Raw genomic sequence first — 20,990 nt, 5'->3', positions numbered from 1 at the left:
TCCCTTTAGGAAATACTTTGACAGTGAAGGAAACTAACCTAATACTTTAGAAAAAAATGGATAGATTTCTGAAATTCCATTGCCAAAAATTTAATGAGGCTTAAAATTCTATGAACAAATTTATGTTAAAATTATAATCTGAATACCAGACAAGTGAGTAGGGGAAAAAAGAAATCCATGCTCCCAGCCACTATAAACATCAGATTTTTTTTTCTTTTCATAAAACAATATAATAAGACACTTATTGGTCAAAACTCAAGAGGTTACAACTAATCTTAAAATACCAATTGTTCTTTTTCATCCACAGGTGCCCTACTTACCAACTTTTGAGAGTAGATAACAGTTTTATAACTTTATAATAAAATAAAAAGCATTTTATGTCAAAACACAGAGTGATAGTTTTGCATTAGGAAATTTAAAACACCACAATATATTAGAGTGGTAACCCAGGACCATCTTAGAACAATAACTGAAGAGGCAATCCCAGAAAGTGGAAATTGGAGAAGAACCTGTCAAATAGTGTATACGTGTAACAGGCAAATTTGGCCTTGGAATACGGAATGAAGCAGGGCAAAGACTAATAGAGTTTTGCCAAGAAAATGCACTGGTCATAGCAAACATCCTCTTCCAACAATACAAGAGAAGACTCTACACATGGACATCACCAGATGGTCAACACCAAAATTAGATTAATTGTATTCTTTGCAGCCAAAGATGGAGAAGCTCTATACAGTCAGCAAAAACAAGACCAGGAACTGACTGTGGCTCAGATCATGAACTCCTTATTGCCAAATTCAGACTTAAATTGAAGAAAGTAGGGAAAACCGCTAGACCATTCAGGTATGACCTAAATCAAATCCCTTATGATTATACAGTGGAAGTGAGAAATAGATTTAAGGGACTAGATCTGATAGACAGAGTGCCTGATGAACTATGGAATGAGGTTTGTGACATTGTACAAGAGACAGGGATCAAGACCATCCCCATGGAAAAGAAATGCAAAAAAGCAAAATGGCTGTCTGGGGAGGCCTTACAAATAGCTGTGAAAAGAAGAGAAGTGAAAAGCAAAGGAGGAAAGGAAAGATATACCCATTTGAATGCAGAGTACCAAAGAATAGCTAGGAGAGATAAGAAAGCCTTCTTCAGTGATCATGCAAAGAAATAGAGGAAAACAACAGAATGGGAAAGACTAGAGATCTCTTCAAGAAAATTAGAGATACCAAGGGAACATTCCATGCCAAGATGGGCTCAATAAAGGACAGAAATGATATGGACCTAACAGAAGCAGAAGATATTAAGAAGAGGTGGCAAGAATACACGGAAGAACTGTACAAAAAAGATCTTCACGACCCAGATAATCACGATGGTATAATCACTCATCTAGAGCCAGACATCCTGGAATGTGAAGTCAAGTGGGCCTTAGAAAGCATCACTATGAACAAAGCTAGTGGAGGTGATGGAATTCCAGTTGAGCTATTTCAAATCCTGAAAGATGATGCTGTGAAAGTGCTGCACTCAATATGCCAGCAAATTTGGATAACTCAGCAGTGGCCACAGGACTGGAAAAGGTCAGTTTACATTCTAATCTCAAAGAAAGGCAATGCCAAAGAATGCTCAAACTACTGCATAATTGCACTCATTTCACACGCTAGTAAAGTAATGCTCAAAATTCTCCAAGCCAGGCTTCGGCAATACGTGAACCATGAACTTCCAGATGTTCAAGCTGGTTTTAAAAAAGGCAGAGGAACCAGAGATCAAATTGCCAACATCCACTAGATCATGGAAAAAGCAAAAGAGTTCCAGAAAAACATCTATTTCTGCTTTATTGACTATGCCAAAGCCTTTGACTGTGTGGATCACAATAAACTGTGGAAAATTCTGAAAGAGATGGGAATACCAGACTACCTGACCTGCCTCTTGAGAAACCTATATGCAGGTCAGGAAGCAACAGTTAGAACTGGACATGGAACAACAGACTGCTTCCAGATAGGAAAAGGAGTACATCAAGGCTGTATACTGTCACCCTGCTTATTTAACTTATATGCAGAGTACATCATGAGAAACGCTGGGCTGGAAGAAGCACAAGCTGGAATCAAGATTGCCAGGAGAAATATCAATCACCTCAGATATGCAGATGACACCACCCTTACGGCAGAAAGTGAAGAGGAACTAAAAAGCCTCTTGATGAAAGTGAAAAAGTTGGCTTAAAGCTCCACATTCAGAAAACGAAGATCATGGCATCTGGTCCCATCACTTCATGGCAAATAGATGGGGAAACAGTGGAAACAGTGTCAGACTTGATTCTTTTGGGCTCCAAAATTGCTGCAGATGGTGACTGCAGCCATGAACTTAAAGACGCTTACTCCTTGGAAGGAAATTATGACCAACCTAGATAGCATATTGAAAAGCATAGACATTACTTTGCCAACAAAGGTCCATCTAGTCAAGGCTATGGTTTTTCCAGTTGCCATGTATGTATGTGAGAGTCGGACTATGAAGAAGGCTGAGCGCCAAAGAATTGATGTTTTTGAACTGTGGTGTTGGAGAAGACTCTTGAGGTTCCTTGGACTGCAAGGAGATCCAAACAGTCCATTCTGAAGGAGATCAGCCCTGGAAATTCTTTGGAAGGAATGATGCTAAAGCTGGAACTCCACTACTTTGGCCACCTGATGCAAAGAGTTGACTCATTAGAAAAGACTCTGATGCTGGGAGAGTTTGGCAGCAGGAGGAAAAGAGGACGACAGAGGATGAGAAGGCTCGATGGCATCACTGACTCGATGGACATGAGTCTGAGTGAACTCTGGGAGATGGTGATGGACAGAGAGGCCTGGCATGCTGCGATTCACGGGGCAAAGAGTTGGACACAACTGAGCGACTGAACTGAACTGTGTATATGTCATACAGTGTATACTGTAAGACCAGTACTGGTTCACTTACTCAAAAAGATATCCAAAAAGCCACCAATTAGCAGGCAACAAAGACTGAGGGGGGAGCCTGGATTTCTGTCTTTGTCTTGCTGTAAAAAGATGCTCTTCCCTGGCCTACCCAGAGGTAACAGAGAAGACTGAGAGGGAAGCCAAACTTACAGTATCACCCAAATGTAACCAGGACTTCCATCGACCCCCAGCAGAAGCAAGGAAAAGGGACTTGTACCTCTCTCCCCCTGCCTAGGAGGTGTCAGTAGAGGCCTAGCCGGGAGCCTAAAATCCCACCTCCACCAAGTAGTATGGGTTTCCCAGGTGATGTTAAGGATGAAGAATCCATCCTCAATGCAGGAGATGCAAGAGACATGGAGATGCAAGGCATCTCCAAGGAAGATCCCTTGGAGGAGAAAATGGCAACACACTGCAGTATTCTTGCCTGAAAAATTCCATGAACAGAGGAGCCTGGTGGGCTACAGTCCATGGCGTCACCAAGAGTTGGACACGACTGAGCGTGATGGACAGGGAGGCCTGGCGTGCTGCGATTCATGGGGTCGCAAAGAGTCGGACACGACTGAGCAACTGAACTGAACTGAGCGTGCATGCACAGAGAGAGCACGAAGTAGTGAGGAGGCACCCCTGTCTTTCCAGGGTGCCAAGGGCAACCTAATGGGGAGCCTGGACCTTCACCCCCATGTGGTGGCAGCAAAGCTGTTCCTCCTCCTTCCCCCAGCAGCACACCAAGACCAAGGAGACTTGCTAAAGACAGGTTTAAATAAGATCTACAGCCTCATAACAATACCAACAATTTCAAGGGTAAAATCGGAAATTACGTGTCAGACCAAGAACCAGGAAAAACCTTCACTTGAAAGAGAAAAGATAATCAACAGACATCAACATCAAGATGACACAGATGTTGGAATGAGGCAGGAATTTTAAAGCAGCCGTCATAAAAATACTTCAGCACTCAACTATGAACTCCTGAAGCAGCTGGAAGTCTCAGCAAAGAAACAAAATATATGAAGAAAACCCATTTGGAAATTTCAGAATTTTTAAAAATACAATCATTGAAAATTTTAAAAACTTCAACACCTGAATGGAGGGGACAACAGGAAAAAATCAGTGAAGTGGGAGAGACAGTAGGAATTACCCAAGCTGGAACGCAGCGAGAAAACAGGCTGAAAAAGTAAACAGAGCCACAGAAAGCTGTTTGTGTCACTGGAATCTAAGAAACAGAGAAAGAGATCAGCACTGAAAAAAGTACTTGGAGAAATTACGGCTGAATAGTTTTCAAATATGGAAAAGAAAGACAAGCTGAAATTTTTTCAAATATGGAAAAAGACATACATGGATTTAAAAATTTGAGCAAAACTCTGAATGAACAAACCCAAAGAAATCCATACCAGGAAACATCATAATCAAACTTCAGACAATTGAAGATTTAAAGACAAAATATGTCAAAAGCAGCAAGAGAAATGACACCTTACAAAAAGAGCAAAAACCATTCAAATGACAGCAGATCTTTCTTTCTTTTTTTTTTTGCCATATTTTTATTTTTTATTTATTTTTTTATAGGTCTTAGAATGTGTTTTTTTTTTTAATCTTTAATTTTTACATGTGTTCCCAAACATGAACCCCCCTCCCACCTCCCTCCCCATAACATCTCTGTGGGTCATCCCCATAAGAACCATGGAAGCCAGAAGGTTGTAGCACATTTTTCAAGTGCTGCAAAGAAAGAGCCGTCAACCCAGAATTCTGTACCTTGTGAAATTATTTTTCATGAATGAAAGAGAAATAAATTCTCAGACACAGGAATAGTAAGAGGATTTTCTACCATCAGGTCTACCCTAAAATAGAATGGAAATGATTTTTTAAAAGGGATCTTGGAACATCAGGAAGACAGAACAATGGTGAAAGCAAAAATGTGTTTACACACAGTAGACCCTCCCCTCCTCTCAAGTTGCCTAAATTAGGCCTGATGGTTGAAGCAGAAAGTATAGCATCGCCTGGTCTGCATCTCCATGTGTGTAGAAGAAACATTTAAGACTGCTGTGACGTAAACAAGGAGCTTAAAGGGCAGGACCTTCATTCAAGGCTGCTGTAACAGAATATCGTAGACGTGCTGGCTTAGACAGATGTTTACTTCTCGCGGTTCTGGAGTCTGGATCCAGTGTCTGGTGATGGTCCTCTTCCTGGTTTGTAGACTGCCATCTTGTCTTCTCACTGAGTCTTCACATGGTGGAGAGCAGAGAGGAAGGAAGCTAACTCTCCCACGACTCTTCTTCAAAGGGCACCGATACCATTTGTGAGGGCTCCATCCTCATGACCCAACGACCTCCGAAAGGCCCCATTTCCTAAGACCATCACTTTAGGGGTTAGGATTTCAGCTCAGGGATTTTGGCAGGACACATTCCGTCTGTAACAGGGGATAATGTTTCTATATTCACTCAAACTGGTAAATGATGACACCAGTAAATCTCTGTGGTGATGATATAAATCTATACTGTGACTATGCTGGTGGTTACAGGAATCTTCCCAGTACTACCGCTATGTTTGTGAGAAACTAGCATAAGAATATAAACACATTGTAGACCAATACTGATTCTTCTGATTACGATATTGTATTATCAATATGTAAGATGTAACCATTGAGAGAAAATGGGTGAAGGATACATGAAACCTCTCTGTACTATCTCTGAAACAATCTGTATACCTATAATTATTTCAAAATAAAGTTTTTTCAATGGGAAATGGTTCTAGATAAAAAGACGCTAAAGACATATGCAATGACAATCTACTTTGATTGGATAATAATTTTTTAAAATCCAAAAGGTTAGGGAGTTTAGGGAAATTTTAATATAGACAGTGTATTTGACGGTATTAGATAAAATTTTTGTTAGTTTTCTTCAGTGTGATAGTAATGTTGTGATTATATAAAGTCAAGTCTTTGTTCCTAAAAGATGTGCATTGAAGTATTTAGGCTTGACATATGTTGGAGTTAACTTTTAAGTGGTTCAGGGAGAAAGATAGTGAGAGAGAAACAAATACAATAAAACATAGAGTCAATTGTTGACTCTTTGAGGAAGATATGAGGGTGTTCCTTGTACCATTTTTTCACTTATTTAGTGTTTGTGTAGATTTTCAATTTTTAAAAGTTAGAGGGATGGATCGATGGATAGATATGTGAAAAAGCAAGTATGTTTAAATGTTAATTGTGAAATTTAGGTGGTGGGTAATTGGGTGTTCATTATAAACTTATTTCAATTTTTCTTTATGCCTGGTACTGTTTAAATTAAAATATTGGGAGGTGGACAGCTGAGGGAGCATATTGAAACCCAATGCCCTTCCCAGCGCTCCTAATCCTTCCAGACCCAGTTAAACCCATACTTACAATAATTAAAACATCATTTGCCTTGGGCCAAAGCTTGCCTGGTTTCTGACTGAAGGAATCCTCATAACGCCTCACACTTCCCATAATGGTAAAGTCCCAGGCACTGCCTTTGTCCACACCACCACACTGAGAAGTCTCCAAAGAGTCTTACTGATTGTCAAGGAGAGACAAACCTGAACAAAGCCAGGCTGGGCTTATGAATAATCCAGTTTTCCCAGAAATTACAAAGCTATGGTTTTTCCAGTAGTCATGTATGGATGTGAGAGATGGACTACAAAGAAAGCTGAGCACCAAAGAACTGATGCTTTTGAACTGTGGTGTTGGAGAAGACTCTTGAGAGTCCCTTGGACAGCAAGGAGATCCAACCAGTCCATCCTAAAGGAGATCAGTCCTGAACATTCATTGGAAGGATTGATGCTGAAGCTGAAACTCCAATACCTTGGCCACCTGATGGGAAGAACTGACTCTCGGAAAAGACCCTGATGCTGGGAAAGATTGAAGGCAGTAGGAGAATGGGACAACTGAGGATGAGACGGTTGGAGGGCATCACTGACTCAATGGACATGAGTTTAAGTAAACTCTGGGAGTTGGTGATGGACAGGGAGGCCTGGCATACTGCAGTCCATGGTGTCGCAGAGTCGGACATGACTGAGCAACTGAACTGAACTGAACCCAAAATTTAAAGGAGTTAATGCCCTTTATGTGAACAGCTGAGGCCTAGGAGTAGTGAGAAATGTGGTGGTGCTGAGTAAAATGAATTTTGAGTCATTTATACATGTTGAAAATATTTGGGGTATATTTATTTTTAGGGGAAAAAATATATCTATATTAAAACTACAATAAGAAAACAATTCTACCATCATGGTAGGTGTTTTATATATATATATTAAAAATATAATGAGAAAACAACAATTCTACCATTATGGTAGGAATTTGTAACACATTAAGTATCAAAGTTAGGAAGTAATCAACAAGGAAATTGAAAAATTAAAAAAAGAAAACAGAAGATATGAACCTTATCATTAAAAAAAATGGATTTTATGATGCATAGATCGCTATAACAGTTGGCAAGAACTGTTTTTTTTGGTTTGTTTTTTTTTTTTTAATTCTAGGAAGGCTTTTGCTTTCTTCTCTCTTCCTCCCTTGGAGGAGCTACACATGCTGTGAGATACTGCAGACACTCTGAACTCTGCACAAAGATGCTCAGTTCCCGACCCAAGTCAGTAAGAAGTGAACCAATCTCCCAAGCACGTCTCATCATTTCAGACAAGGCCCATATTCTCCGGAAGCTCACCGTCCCTCCCTGGTTCTTGGAGCGGCAAAGATCTAGCCATTCCTGCCCCATCTCCTCTAGTTTTCTTTCACGTCTCCTGCAAAGTTTCTCAGCTCATGCCACCATCTACTTATAGGCTCCAAGTGGTACCCACTCCTGCGAATGACAAAAAGCAATCTATCCTTGCACTTGTCATGACAGAACTCCTTATCTTATCTCCCTAGCAGAAGAGTTCAATCAAACCAAACATTAAAAATAAATTAATTACACTTTATCCCTCCCCAGAGATGGCTGAGCTACTAAGAGCCAGCGAAGTGTCTAGAAAGGAAAAACAAAACTCTCAACTGATTTATCCGATCTTTCATCCATCTCAAACCATCCCACTTTTATGTCCTTTTATATTCTTATTGCTGGAGCTGGAACCAGCACTGGTCAGGAAAAATGGCTGAGAATGGAAGCACAGATGAATGGACGAAGAAGATGCAGCATATATATAAATATACAACAGAATACTACCCAACCATTACAAAAAGAAAGAAATAATACCATTTGCAGCAGTAAATGCAACTAGAGATTATCATGCTAAGTGAAGTAAGTGAGAAAGACAAATACCTCGTGATATCACATATACGTGAAACCTAAAATATGACACAAATGAAATGGAAACAGACTCAGGGACATAAAGAGCAAACTTGAGGTTGCCAAGGGGGAGGGGGTTGGAGGAGGGATGGAGTGGGAGGTTGGGTTAACAGAATGGATAAACAACAAGGTCCCACTGTATAGCACAGGGAATTATATTCAGTATCCAATAATAAGCCATAATAAAAGAATATTAAAATGATACGATTTTAATAATAATGATAATATACATGCATATAACTGAATCACTTTGCCATACAGCTGAACTTCACACAACATTGTAAATCAACTATACTTCAAATAAAACAATGTTCAAAAAAATCGCAGCAGATGGCCAGGGCTTGGGTGGCTAGGGGACAGAAACATTCCTGCAAATGTGTCCGTATAATACTATTGTGTGACAAGCTTTTCTGTAGGCTGAGACTCCAACACAAACCAAAGGAAGCACAGATCCGAAGAAGACTATAGTGGGAGGTGTTTGCAGAGTGAAATATCCCTACTCTTATTAAGTGACACCTGTCACATACATAGGCCCCTGACCCACACCGCAGTCTGCCCCAGGGTGATTTTTTTTCTTCCCTAAGCATATGCCTCAAAGGAGTGGTGAGTAGGGCACTTACATTTGTCTTCTGACTTCCTCTCTCAACCAAAGATAACCATAATCTGTGAACTGATTAATCTATTTGTCTCCATGGAGTTAGAAAAAAAGAAAGAAAGAAAGCTTCTTTCAAAGTTTTCCGGAAGGCTTCAAGATCACCAGGCCACATGCTGGCAGCCTAATCGCAGGCTTCCAACTTCCAGAACTGTAAGAAATAAAATTCTGTTGTTTATTTAAAAACAAAACAATAGTCCAAATCAGATACTCTTTTTCCAACCCATTTCATGAATGGGCTATGATAAAGTGGGCTATGATAAATCCCCGGGCTATGATAAACTGAAGACAAAGACTCACCCAGGAATATGGCAGTTTGAGAGGCAGGCTACTTTAGCACCCTGCGAAGCGTTATTATTCCTAATACTTTTACATGCTGCTTCGTCGTAAATGCGCAAGTTGTTCTGCATTATACTAGGATCCAGGTTTTGGTTCAAGCAGTGAATAAATGACAGAAAACATGTACGACTTTGCCCTCTACATTAACCGAATGCGGTAGGTGGGAAGAGTATTACCCCCATCGCGAGGCTCAGAGAAGTGTAGGGACCTTGCTCAAAGCTTGTGAGCGGCAGGCAAAGCTAGAAGTGCATTTTCAGGCCACAAAGGAAGCACAGATTCTAATTCATCCTCTGCCACTGACAAGAGGTTTGATCTCCATGAGATCGTAATCTCATGTCCCTAGTGAATTTTCCACCTGAAACCTATGCAAACTGGGCCCGACCACCAGTTTGATCCTAGAGGTGGCCCCCAAAGCTGGGCTGAACGCACAGGGTGAGTAACCAGGTCTGTGCCCCTAAGAGTTCCCGCCGGGGTGGGGAGTCCCAGACCTCTGCCTCAGAGACCCTGCCCAAAAAGGCTAGGGACGCAGTGGACTCTCTCATCTAGGGCGGGGCCCGGCCGCACCAGCGCTGCCGTCTGAAATCCCGGGACTTCCTTCGGAACTCGGCTGCGGTGGACTCGAGAAACGCCAAAGGAACTCCAAAAGTCTCCAGCCAGCGTTAAACCAGAAATGCCCTCTTCCTCGTCGGCATCTCTAGTGCTCCCATGTACCAGTGGCTGGATATGTCAGCCGGGCCACTGTTACCCGGAGTTTGTGACCCCTGAAAGTGGGGCACGTAACTCAGCAGCCGCCTGACACTGCGCGCGGACGCGGCGCTCCCGCGCCCCACGACTCTGGGCGCTGAGTTCCAGCTGCGCCTGCGCGCCGGGTCTGCGTAGTGGGCGGAGAGGCGGGTGGGTAGGGACCCGGCTAGGTGGGCGGGGCGACAGTTGGCTCCCTGAAACCCTGGCGCAGGACGAGTGTTCCAAACCACCCGGATCCCAAAGGCAGAGGCTTCCGGGCATCCTCCTTTACTAAGGGCAGCTGCGCACCCTTCGAGTCTGCAGAGTCTGTCGCTGGGGGACCAACCCATTCTTGGCGCCTTTATGGGCAGGATTTGAGGGGCGGGACCGGGAAGTGTGGAAGCATAGTGTCACTGCTCCAGGCGTGGCCCCTCTGTGACGCCATGGAAGGACGTAAATGAGATACCGCTGCAGGCGTCGCGGAGCCCTTGCGCTCCTGCCCGAGGCCTGTGTGACATCACTGTGGCAGCGGGAGGATGCCCTGACGTCACAGCGACATCGTGCTCTGGGAGGTGGGGTGGGACGCCTCTGAGCCTGTTCTCAGGATGCCGAGGCTCCAGGGGATGGGGTGGGGATGATATCACAGGTCCCATGTTCTCGGAGATGAGGTGCCATCAAGGAGCCCTGCACCATCCCACTGCCTTTCTCCATCCCCCGAGGACCCTATGCTAGTCCAGAATCCGGAGACAAGGAGGTCACCGGGTAAAAGGCCCTTCGTGCGCCCCAAACCCCCTAGCTACATTCCGGAAGGAGGTGGAACCTGAACCCGTCCTCTACGAAGAAGCCCCTGAGGGCTGTTCTCTTCCCCAGGGCGCTGCTGATTCTCTTCCCAGAACAGCGCTAGGGGAGCTCCAGGCTGCACCAAGGGTCTGTTGTGCCTACTCTCCGCCCAGCAGAGAAGTCCAGCCGGGTAGTTTCCGCACCCCTGAGCTAAAGAGGACCTGCAGGCCTAGCAGCTTTGGGAAGGGTTCCAGCCGAACTCTACCGGCCCAAGCCACGCTAGGCAAGTGAGGCCAAAGGAAGCTTACTTCATGTCTGAAAATGGAGGTGGGGGTGGGAGAGTGAGAGCAGGATGGAATCTTCCAGAGCTGTGGCGGGAAAAAATTAGCCACCTGCAGAGTGAACAGGCAATAAAACCCACCCAGCATTTCTAACCGTCTGGCTGCTTTTCTATGATCTACAGAGTATGGTCAGGAAATTGTAGCCTGTGTGGGATCTGGTGGCCCCGGGACCAGGCTTGCCCTTCCCTTTGCAGTTGCTGTTACTGATCAATCTATGAAACCCCTGCCATGAGGCAGACTGCAGGTGAGCTGCACTGAAGTGGCTTCTGGTTCCACCAGGATGATAGAGGCATTAGGAACAGGTTGGCGGTCTCTGGGCAGCACTCTGCCCCCCTCCCACCTCATCGCCCAAAACTCTGAGCTTAGGAATTCTTTTTTGCCAAGGATGCACACTTCATACTGACTGTTTCTCCGTGGCCAGGGCCTCGGGATGGAGGGCAGGGTCAGGGATTCACGGTACCAAAGCGGGATGGGCCAGAAACAAAAATCTTCCCTGGCAGTCCCCCACCCTCCACCTTCAAGTCTTTGTGAAGTCCTTGAGTTCCTGCAGAGGTTCTATGTATCCTGGGGAGGTTGGAAGTGGTGCAATGTGAGGGACAGGAGGGCAGCAGCAGTAGTCAATCCTTGAGAAAGATGAGTGAGTGAATGTTAGTAGCTCAGTCCTGTCGGACTCTTAGCGACCACATGGACTGTAGCCTACCAGGCTCCTCTGACCATGGGATTCTCCAGGCAAGAACACTAAAGTGGGTTGCCATTCCCTCTTCCATGAGAAAGATGGACCTCCCCCCACCCCCTCTCAAGAGACTAAAGGGACTGAGTGAGGCTCTCTCAGGTCCTCAGAGGTCCTCAAAGCTCTGGGTATTGCGTGTGTGCGCGCCCACACCCATGCACTGTCCTCACCTTGGAACAACCACTTCAAAGGTCTGGTAAGGAAGGGACAAGGCTTCTGCCCTGGGCGCTTACACAAGCTGAGGCCAGGCACCACCCATACCACAGCCGGCGCTGCCTGGGCCCGAGCCAGCCATCGAAGCCCCAAACCCACTGACTAGCCCTCGCTCCAGATGCCCAGAGGTCACAGTTCTCTGGGATATGGGCTCCAGCCTTTCCTGTTGCGAGTCCTTTTGGACCCGAGGAATTTTGGTCCTGGGATCTTGCTCTACTAGCGGATATCTCATAGGCCGGTCCAGAACAGGGAGCGCTCTGTCCCCCTCGTTTCCATGTGCCCCTGGGACGTGCGTCAAGAAGATTTTGAGGGCAAGACCAGACGCCGCCAGGGCCAGCGGTGGAAGGTTCCTCAGGGCTTCCAGCAGGACGGAGCGAAGTGCCCCCATTCCTGGGCCGCCCCTCCAGGCCTGTCCAGCAGGGGGCAGCGTGGCTCCGAATGCCGACCGCTGGGTTGGTCCGCGCGGTCCCGGCCAAGGCCGCGGCGATAAGTTGGGTTCTCGAATCGCGGAGATCCAGCCAGCCGAGGGCGGAGGGCGGGGGGCGTTCCCAGCGGAGACAGGGATGGCACACTGAAAGGCTAGAGAACATTTTAACTCTTGCAGCCCCGGGCCCACTTTCTCAGACCGAAAGGCCTGGGCTGAGGCTGAGATTGGGGGTGGAGGGAGTCCCGGTTGCCGGGAAGCTCGGCCCAGCTGTGCCCCGCGGCCGTTGAGCACCAGGCGCGGAAGCCCGAGAGCCTGCGATCGAGCCGACTGGGGAAGGGCTGGGGGCGCCACCGCCCGCGCCCGCCGCGCGGTCGGGCTGCTGGAGCTGGGGGAGCCCCACCCCGCCCCAAGCTGGAGAGCCCCCCGGCGGCCTGGCCTCTAATTGTGAGAAAACTAGGCGCCCCAGGGAACGTTCCACTTGTGGAGGGCGGACTCGGATTTCTCCTCCTCGACTCTCTGGGCCTCCCAGGGCGCCCGCCCCCGCCATTCCTGACAAGGCTTTAAAACTGCAGGGAAATCTTTGCGGGCACGGAGCCGGGATCCAGACTGGGGACAAACCCCAGCCGGAGAATCGTGTCGGGGGGATCCTAACGGAGGGAGGGACGCAGGTTTGGGGACTTAGGAGAGGCAGCGGTGATGACTTCTTTGCAGCAGCTATTGGGCCCTCGGGAAGGGTACCGGTTTGAGGTTGACCGTGAGGGGAGGGCGCTTCCTTCCCTCCCCAGGGCAGCAGCAGGAGGCCCCGGAAGGAGGCTTTTGTTTGGGGGCTGGGGGGCAGGGGTAACTTTCTTTTCCCTTAGTTGAATTCGAAGAGACCCGGCTCCTGGAGATGTTGTAAGAAACGTTCGAAGTTTTGGCCGCAGACTCGGCTTCTTTGGAGCCCTTTGGAGATGCGGAGTGGGGAGATGACACTGAGGCCTCAAGACCAAAGTGGAGGAGCAAAGTAAATTAAGTTATCCGAGGTTGACCACCATCGGGAGAGAGGAGGGCGTCTCCACGCATCCCAAGCCACTGACCCCAGTCAGGGGAAGGCTGCGGAATTGGGACAGGTCGGCGTGGGGACCGAAACCCCGGCTCCTCTCAAGAAAAGGAGCCGCCCAGTTTGCTGCGTTTGGGGAGAAAACGCAGGAATTTGGGGGAGGGAAAATACCCACCCTGCCATGCCTGTAAAATAACCGTTTATTTAATATTTTTTAAAACTCCAGTGATAAATGTCCGTTACCGATGGTCAGCATAAAGTGCCAATCGCAATACACCGCCCTGCTGCTAGCCTTCAGCTCCTCGAGGCGAAGGGGCAGCGGAGCAGGGAAGCCGGAGACCGGGCCCCCTTTAGCCGCAGGGCCCGAGGCTCCCCGCCTCACCGTCCGGGTCCGGAAACCCACCGCCCGCAGCGAGGCAGGAGCTGGGAGGGGCGCTCCTCGGCCCCGCGCTCCCTGGGCCGGAGGCTGAAGCAGATACTGGGATTACACTTTTGCAGGCTCCCGGGGGTGGGGATGGGGGCGGGAGGAGGGGTGGGAAGCTGCGAGAGCACAAATCTCCTTTTCCTCTCCCCTCTCTCTCCGCAGTCAGAGTTACAAGCTTATATGGTCAAAGAAAAAAAAATAATAAAGAAAACGTATAAAATAACAATAGAAAAAGTAATACTTCTGGGAGAGGCGCCGCTGCGGCTCCGCGAAGCTTTCGTTCTCTTTTTAATGCAGTTTCCCTTCCGCCACACGAGTACCGCCTTTTGGCTAAGAGTTTAGCCGCGTCCTGGGGGAGCCGCCCGGGCGGCCCGGGTCATGGCCCGGGGCGCGGCTGTGAAGTTCCGCGTGCGCCTGGGACCCGGGGGACGCCTTTGGGATGGAGGAAGGTCCCCGGAGCCCCTCTCGCTACCCGCTAGAGTTGCCTTGGGCTTCTGTTCCCTCTGGAGGAGGGGGCAGCGTGACCCAGGGTCCTGTTGACTCGGAGGCTCTATTTAGCATTTGATCTTGGAGGTTTTGAGCTCCTTCACCTGTGAGTGTAGTGTCTTGTGGACAGCGAGAGTCCTGGACTGGCAGAATCCTTTCCCACACTCTTGACACTTGAAAGGCTTCTCTTTGGAGTGGATATATCTGAAGGCAAAAAGCAAACCGATACTTAAGCCTTGCAAAAATGATGCAATGTTATAAATAGATATCCAAAATCCCTTCCCACGAAAATGAAGAGCTTGAACCTCAAAAGAAAGAAGGACGGTAGCTATCGTGGAGCGGGCACATGCTGAGTGTGGGGAGGGTATGCGGAGATGAGGGAAACACCTCCTATCTTAGCTGTGCCCATGTCCAGCTAGGTGGATCCCTGCCTGCCTAACCAGGGGCCAGCACAGCCTCCTTATATGGCCTAAGGCAACAGGGAAGGTGAGTGAGGTGGGACAATTGGCTAGCACTGTGCTGTCCAAGATGGTAGCCACCTGCCACATGTGGTTATTAAAATTAAGTTAGTTTCTCGGTTACACTGGTTACCCATTTCAAGTGCTTAACTGTCACATGTGTCGCATGTCACACTTCATCATCTCAGAAACTTCTCTTGCACAGCATCGTAGATGGAGGAACCCGTGCATGCCTGTCTGGAGCTCGGGACCTGTTCCTGCCATATTCTCTCCACCCATGCTCCAGAAATCCAGCCCTGAGCTTGGTTGGTTTCCTTCCTGATTTAGGGGGAAGCCCAGAAACTCAGGAGGCTTGGAACCTGGGGGCAGGGGGAGCGGCCTAATGAACCCTGGCATCAGAAGCAGACTGATAAGCTCTCTTCTGCCCCCTTCCTCTGCACCCCTCCTCCGTAGTACTGCACCTGTGGTCTCGTAGGTGGTCTTGCCTCCGGAAGGCTTTGTGGCAGATGTCGCACGTGTAGGGCCTCTCGTCCGTGTGCGTCCGCTCGTGGATAAGGAGGTTGTAGGATTTAGTGAAGTGGCGGCCACAGAATTTGCAGACGAACTCCTTCTTGGTTTTGGAAGGCAGGCGTCCCCTCGTGGGCTTCTTTTCCGGGGACAGCTTGGTCACATCCAGGAGAGCGCCCAGCCCACCGGCAGGGGACCCAGGGCCCTCCCCCCGGCCAAGCTTGGATGGATCTTCTTGCGTGGCAGCCAAGGCCAGGTTGGCAAAATCAAAGCGCGGCTTGGTCTTGAGCGCTGCGGGGCCACTGCCTCCAGCGGTGATCTCAGGCTTGGGCTGGATGACATGAGGGAACCAGGGGAAGGCGGGCAGCTGGAAACGCGCGTCCACCAGGCTGGACACGGCTCCGGGCACTTTGGAGAAAGAGGACCGCGGCAAGTGCATAGCGGGGTATCCCAGCGTCCACTGATGCAGGTGTACCGCGTGCAGTGCGCTGAAACCATACAGGTTGGGCAGGTGGTCCGAGGGCACCGTGGGCAGGCCATTCACTGCCTGAAGGAAGGAGTAGTTGGTGAGCTGCAGGGATGGGTGGATGGGCACCGGTGCTGGCAAGGTTTTGCTGCCCATGGCCGCAGCGGCAGTCTGTTCTGTCTTCCTGCTGCAGGAAAAGAAGAGGGGAGGGGGAAACAGACAAGTTCAGGCCCTCCTTCTGAGTTCCAGCCCAGCCACACCCGTTCTGTCCCCAGAGACTGAGCTGAGTGCCTGGGACCCCAACTCAGGGATCTCACTGGCCTCAAGGAGAAGACAGGAACCTTCAATAATCCAAGGACTCCTTCCAAATGGCCTCCGGCAGAGACACAAACTTGATACAGAAACCAAACTAAACGCTGGGCAATGCTACCAACTTAAAATGAGAGTCTACAGTATACCTGACACTGAGAGAGGCAGAAGCACAGGGAATGTACATCCAGGCAAGCCCGAGTCAATATAGAATTACACTCTCCTGCAAAGATAACACACTTGGAAGCGCACTTACATATTTGTTCAGATAAACAAATACAGAAGTGCACACTGACAGATAAACCCAGGTTCACACATTCTGAACAAAGTTGACAACAAGGTGCAAAGATAAACTGGAACCATCAGTACTGTGCTACTAAACAAAATGCAGGAACTGAACACACACACACACACACACACACACACGGCACCCACAGAGAGCCCCACTGGCAGACAGCATACATACAAAAGCACACAAATCTGTACATCTCTCAGCTCCGGAGCATTAAGCTCTATTAGTTGACAGTCAATCTGGCTTCTAGAAGCCATGCCTTCTTTCTCCTTACAACTCGCAACTTTGACTTCAAATTTGCTTTTCTGTCTCACTGTTACCCAGCCCCTTTGACGCCACCCTCTCTGCAGCTGCTTGTGGACTGACTTTGTTTCAGCGAAGACAATGACACCCATATTTATTTACTCACTCAGCCACATGCATTCATTTGTTTCCAAGCCCTCCCCACCCCATAAGAAAGGGGGACAGGGTCTTCGGGTTCTCAGGATGTTTGTGTGTCTGCTGAACCGCCTCTCTCCCTGAGCAGGTGGGTTTCCCTATGAGCAGAAGCATGGAGGCTGGGCCTCAGCTATTGTGGGCTACGCACCCTCCAAATGCAAGGCCAGGGAGCTTGAGCCAAGCCAGAGGGGAGCCCTGCTGATGTGACAGCAGTCTGGTGTCTCCTGGCCTCCTTGACCCTTGGTCGGGGTCCCTAGCCTCCATGGACAGGTCTGGAGTCCGCAGAAAGAATTTTTATGTCTGTGCCTCCCAGACACTCCTAACTCGGGTCTGTCCAGTGGAGGCAAAAACAGGGAGAAAGAGAGCCAAAATTACACAGAGGGCCTTGGGAGGCTCAAGTGCTGAACTCCATCTCAAGAAGTCACCAGGGAGCAGGGTGATCAGGATGCAGGCACTTCGCCTGTCTCAATCCCCTGCCTTCCACTTCTCCTTTTACTCCTGATTTGCCCCCTCCTCTTCCTCAGATCTCTCCTCCACCTAGTCCCCAACCCTGGGACGGGCAGACCTCTGTTCTGTTCCCCCCTTCACGACAGACCCCGACACCGCCCAGGCGGTGTGAGAAGCCTGGCTTCCCCAGACCCAGGTCCGTAAGGCTCAGGCTGCCTTTCGCTCTAGGGAAGCTGTTGAGGGGAGGGCAGTGCCCAGGATGTTCCCTGGAGGAAGCAGGGCAATCTGGACCTAGAAAGCCTTCTCCTCGGAGGCTGGCAGGAAGGTCACACGTCCCGTGCGGTGGCCCACAGGCAAAGAGGCTCTGCAGAAGTTGGAGAGGGTGCCGAACACCCAGAGCCGGCAGATACCTGCTTGTGCAGGTTAAATCGGCAATCCAATGAAACCCCTGTCGGAGCGCAGCAATTAATTCCGCCAGGGTCTCTGCGAGGCACAAACTGGGATGCTGGGGGGAGCGCGGACGCCGGCGGCGGCGGAGCCGTGGCCTGGGCAGCGGGCTTCTCCGCTGCGTCGCTCACGCTGTCGCGCCTGGGACAACCCGAGACCCTCCTAAGGCGCTGAGACGCAGCGAAGAAGAACGAATCGGGCCAGAGAGAAAGCTGGAGCCTGTTTGGGTTGGGAAGGGGGAGGGGGAGAGAGGAGATGACTCGCCGACTTCAAAGGTCTGCCCAGACTTCGGCGAGGTGAGCGCTCTTTGATTTGCTGTCACCTCTCCTTCCCCTCCAGGCGCTGGAAATCAGATCCTTATCTCTGGCTCCCCCCGGGGCCCGCCGGGCGCCGCCGGGGCCTCACTTGCTCCTCTCGGCGCTCGGTCTATCCCTGGGCGATGGCGGCCAGGCGCTGGGCTGCACCCGGGCCCGGGCCCGCTCCAGGCGGGGTGAGGGAATCCCACCGGCCCCGCGCAGACTAACCCAGCCTTTCCTTGACCACCCCCAGAAGCCCAGACCTTGGGCGCGGTGAGGGGAGGGGGCGCCTACGCCGAAACTGCTCCTGGGAGCCAACCTTTCCGGGCTATCTGCCCGATCTTGTTTCCCCCAACACTCAATTTCTTTTTCTCAGCGGCGCAGCCAGTTTATTTTCTGCCGCATTCCCAGGGAAGGACTCCCCAGGCTCTTTTCTCGGGGACGAAATTCGTTCGAAACGTGGTTCTCTACACTAGTAAAGTATCAAGAATGGGCCGAATTCACGATCCGGTTTCAGGCGGCCCGCTAAGAGGAAAACATAAGTCTCACTCCGCCTTTGCTGCGGGAGATGAGCAAACCCCCAGCGCCAGTGGCTCTCCTGGCCCTGACCCCAGACCCCCCGTGTGAACTGCTTTAGATCCTTAAGACAGGAAACCCCTCTCCACAGGTTCCAGGCCAGGCATCCGCTCTGCAAGGAGCTAGGACCCCGGAACCTGGGAGGCGCGGGTAAGGGTGCCGACTACGCGCATCAAACGCCATTAGCGCTTCCCAGCCTGTGTCCCCGCGCGGTTCAGACACAGTTTCTCTCGTGCGGTAGAGCGCCAATCCCGGTTCTGCTGCCAGCCCTATGCCGGGCATTAATGAAGTGTGCAAGAGTCTATTAAAGTGGTTTATTCGGGGCTAATTGAGCGTGAGCGAGTTAACTGCTTGCATTAATGAGGACGGAGCGAGCTCCACGAGCGAGTGCCTGGAGGAGCCCAGCATCAGCCCCGGAAAAATCATCCTTGACACCGAATCCCCAACACGCGTGCTGACAAGCGTCCGGACTCCTGGAGAGAGGACTGACCGGCGCCGGACACTTCTGTTTAATTCTCCCAACGAACGAGATCGAATGAACCCTTCAGGTAGGCGGCCATCCCCCTGCATCTAAATGCCAGGCTGCGTCCTTAGTGATCTGCTCCCCAGTCTTACTAAAATCGCAATTACTTTGAGGATCCTCATATAGAACATTTACTCACTGGTCGCCCTCCATCCGTTCCTCCCGCCTCCCCCACCCCGCGTCCTTGCCAGCCTCTCTCTTCTCCAGGAGGCCATGAACCTGGGAGATTAACTAGCCTTGCACGTGGTTTCTGTTCCCAAGAGCCAGCGCGCAGCTCTTAGCCCGGGTGAAATTTACCAAATTGTGGCAACAAAGAAACTGTCGCAGCTCCTCTATACTCCAAGAACCTACCCCGCGACTGGCCGAGCTGCTGAAAAAGGACTGGCTGTGGGTTTTCATTCCTCTTACGAGAGAAATTTCCTGGGAGAAATGAGTTCAGCCGGCAGCCCGTCACCTCTTTCCCTCTCTCCTCCGGCTCCCACCCTGAAGGGAGACAGTCCCGGGAGCAAACGAATCTTGCCCTTTCAAGCCTGAAACTGAGAACATCCGCAGCTGCAGTGTTTCCGCTACCGCGGCGTGCCGGGTCTCTGAATTGGGGAGTAGTGTTCGCGCCCCCTACATACTCCCCTTTACCGGGTCAGTCGCGGGTTACTCTCCAGGCCTCGACCACAAGAGCAGTCACCGAATAGACAACACCCCTTAGTCGGAGCGCAAATGCAACGCGGGGTCAGGCACGCGGGCCGGCACTCCCGGGTGGGGCCGGCCGCGTACCTGATCGCAACTCTGCAAAAAGACCAGCTCAAGAGAGCGCGACCCGGCGGGGGCGTGCACCTGTCCTTGGCGCGGGCGGCCGTGGCCGTCCGGCCACTCTCTTTTCCTCCTTCTTCAGCTAAGGTAGGTCAGATTGAGCTAGGCGCGCGTCTTGGGAAAGTTTGTGCCCACACAAGTTGCTTCGGTTTCTTAAGTCAGCTTCGGCCACAAGCTGACTTCCGAAGTCCGCGGGCACCTCGCCCGGGATTCCGCGAAGCCCGGCGGCGCTGGGGGTAGTAACGGGGACCCGCCCCTTCATTCCCCCAGGTCAGAGGCCGAGGACCCCTGCACGAGAAATTCCTGAGCCAGCACCCCCAAGCACCCAGGACTGCAGCTGCTCTCACTTTCACAGAGGTCCAGCAGTCTTCATTTGTTAAGAGGAGCTTCTTCCCGGGACTTGGAGAGAGAAGAGACACCCGCCGAGCGGTGACAAGGGGACCCCGGGGATCCTGCCCGCATTCCCCTCGCCAAGCCCGGGAGCCCAGGGCTGCAGTTACCTTATTCCGCGGCGGTCCCGGAGTTGAGCGCGTCTCTGGGGCTCCCGCTGCGGGGGCACCCGGATAGCCAGAGGCGCTGGATTTCCACAGGCACCCGCGGAGCTCAAGAGTCCCGGCCCCTCTCCGGCGGCCGCGGGGACTCCGAGCGCCCTACACGCGGGAGCGCTCAGCGGCCCTGGAGTCCTGTCCGCCCAGGGGGTGGTGAACTTCTCTCGCGGTTTCTTGGTTGGGTCTGAACCCGGAGCGGCTGAGAAAGCGCTGGGGAGAGACCGAGCTCCGACTCACTTACCCCTTAGCACCGAGCCGCCTACTTATTTTAATCCACCACCCTCCCTCCTTCCCCCCTCCCGGCTCCCCTAGCCTCAGGATTCCTCCCCTCCCTCCCCTGCCCCCTCCCCGCAACCATCCTCCCCTGCGCCTGCGCACTGAGACACAAAGTTTTGCTGACCCGGGCAGCAGACTGGGACTGCGGCGCTCGCCTGGCCCCGACCTCCCGGGACCTGCGTCCCCAGTTCTTCATATCTGTGCGACCCTTTCTGCGTGTTA

The 20,990-nt window shown here is 50.4% G+C and overlaps 1 protein-coding gene across 1 annotated transcript; it reads right to left on the bottom strand.

Annotated features, from left to right (window-relative positions):
- Positions 1–13,710: 13,710 nt before the first annotated feature.
- OSR1 (odd-skipped related transcription factor 1) lies at positions 13,711–20,669 on the bottom strand. Its single transcript, XM_052649127.1, has 3 exons — positions 20,445–20,669; positions 15,298–15,996; positions 13,711–14,582 (listed from the first exon to the last, which is right to left on the bottom strand). The coding sequence occupies exons 2-3, from the start codon at positions 15,963–15,965 to the stop codon at positions 14,447–14,449; spliced, it is 804 nt and encodes a 267-aa protein (XP_052505087.1). The 5' UTR covers positions 15,966–15,996; positions 20,445–20,669; the 3' UTR covers positions 13,711–14,446.
- Between the last annotated feature and the right edge of the window lie 321 nt (positions 20,670–20,990).

Source organism: Budorcas taxicolor, chromosome 11, assembly GCF_023091745.1.
Source record: "Budorcas taxicolor isolate Tak-1 chromosome 11, Takin1.1, whole genome shotgun sequence".
Classification (NCBI taxonomy): domain Eukaryota; kingdom Metazoa; phylum Chordata; class Mammalia; order Artiodactyla; family Bovidae; genus Budorcas; species Budorcas taxicolor.
Note: the sequence above shows the minus strand (reverse complement) of the source record. Positions and strands in the feature narration are given on the sequence as shown.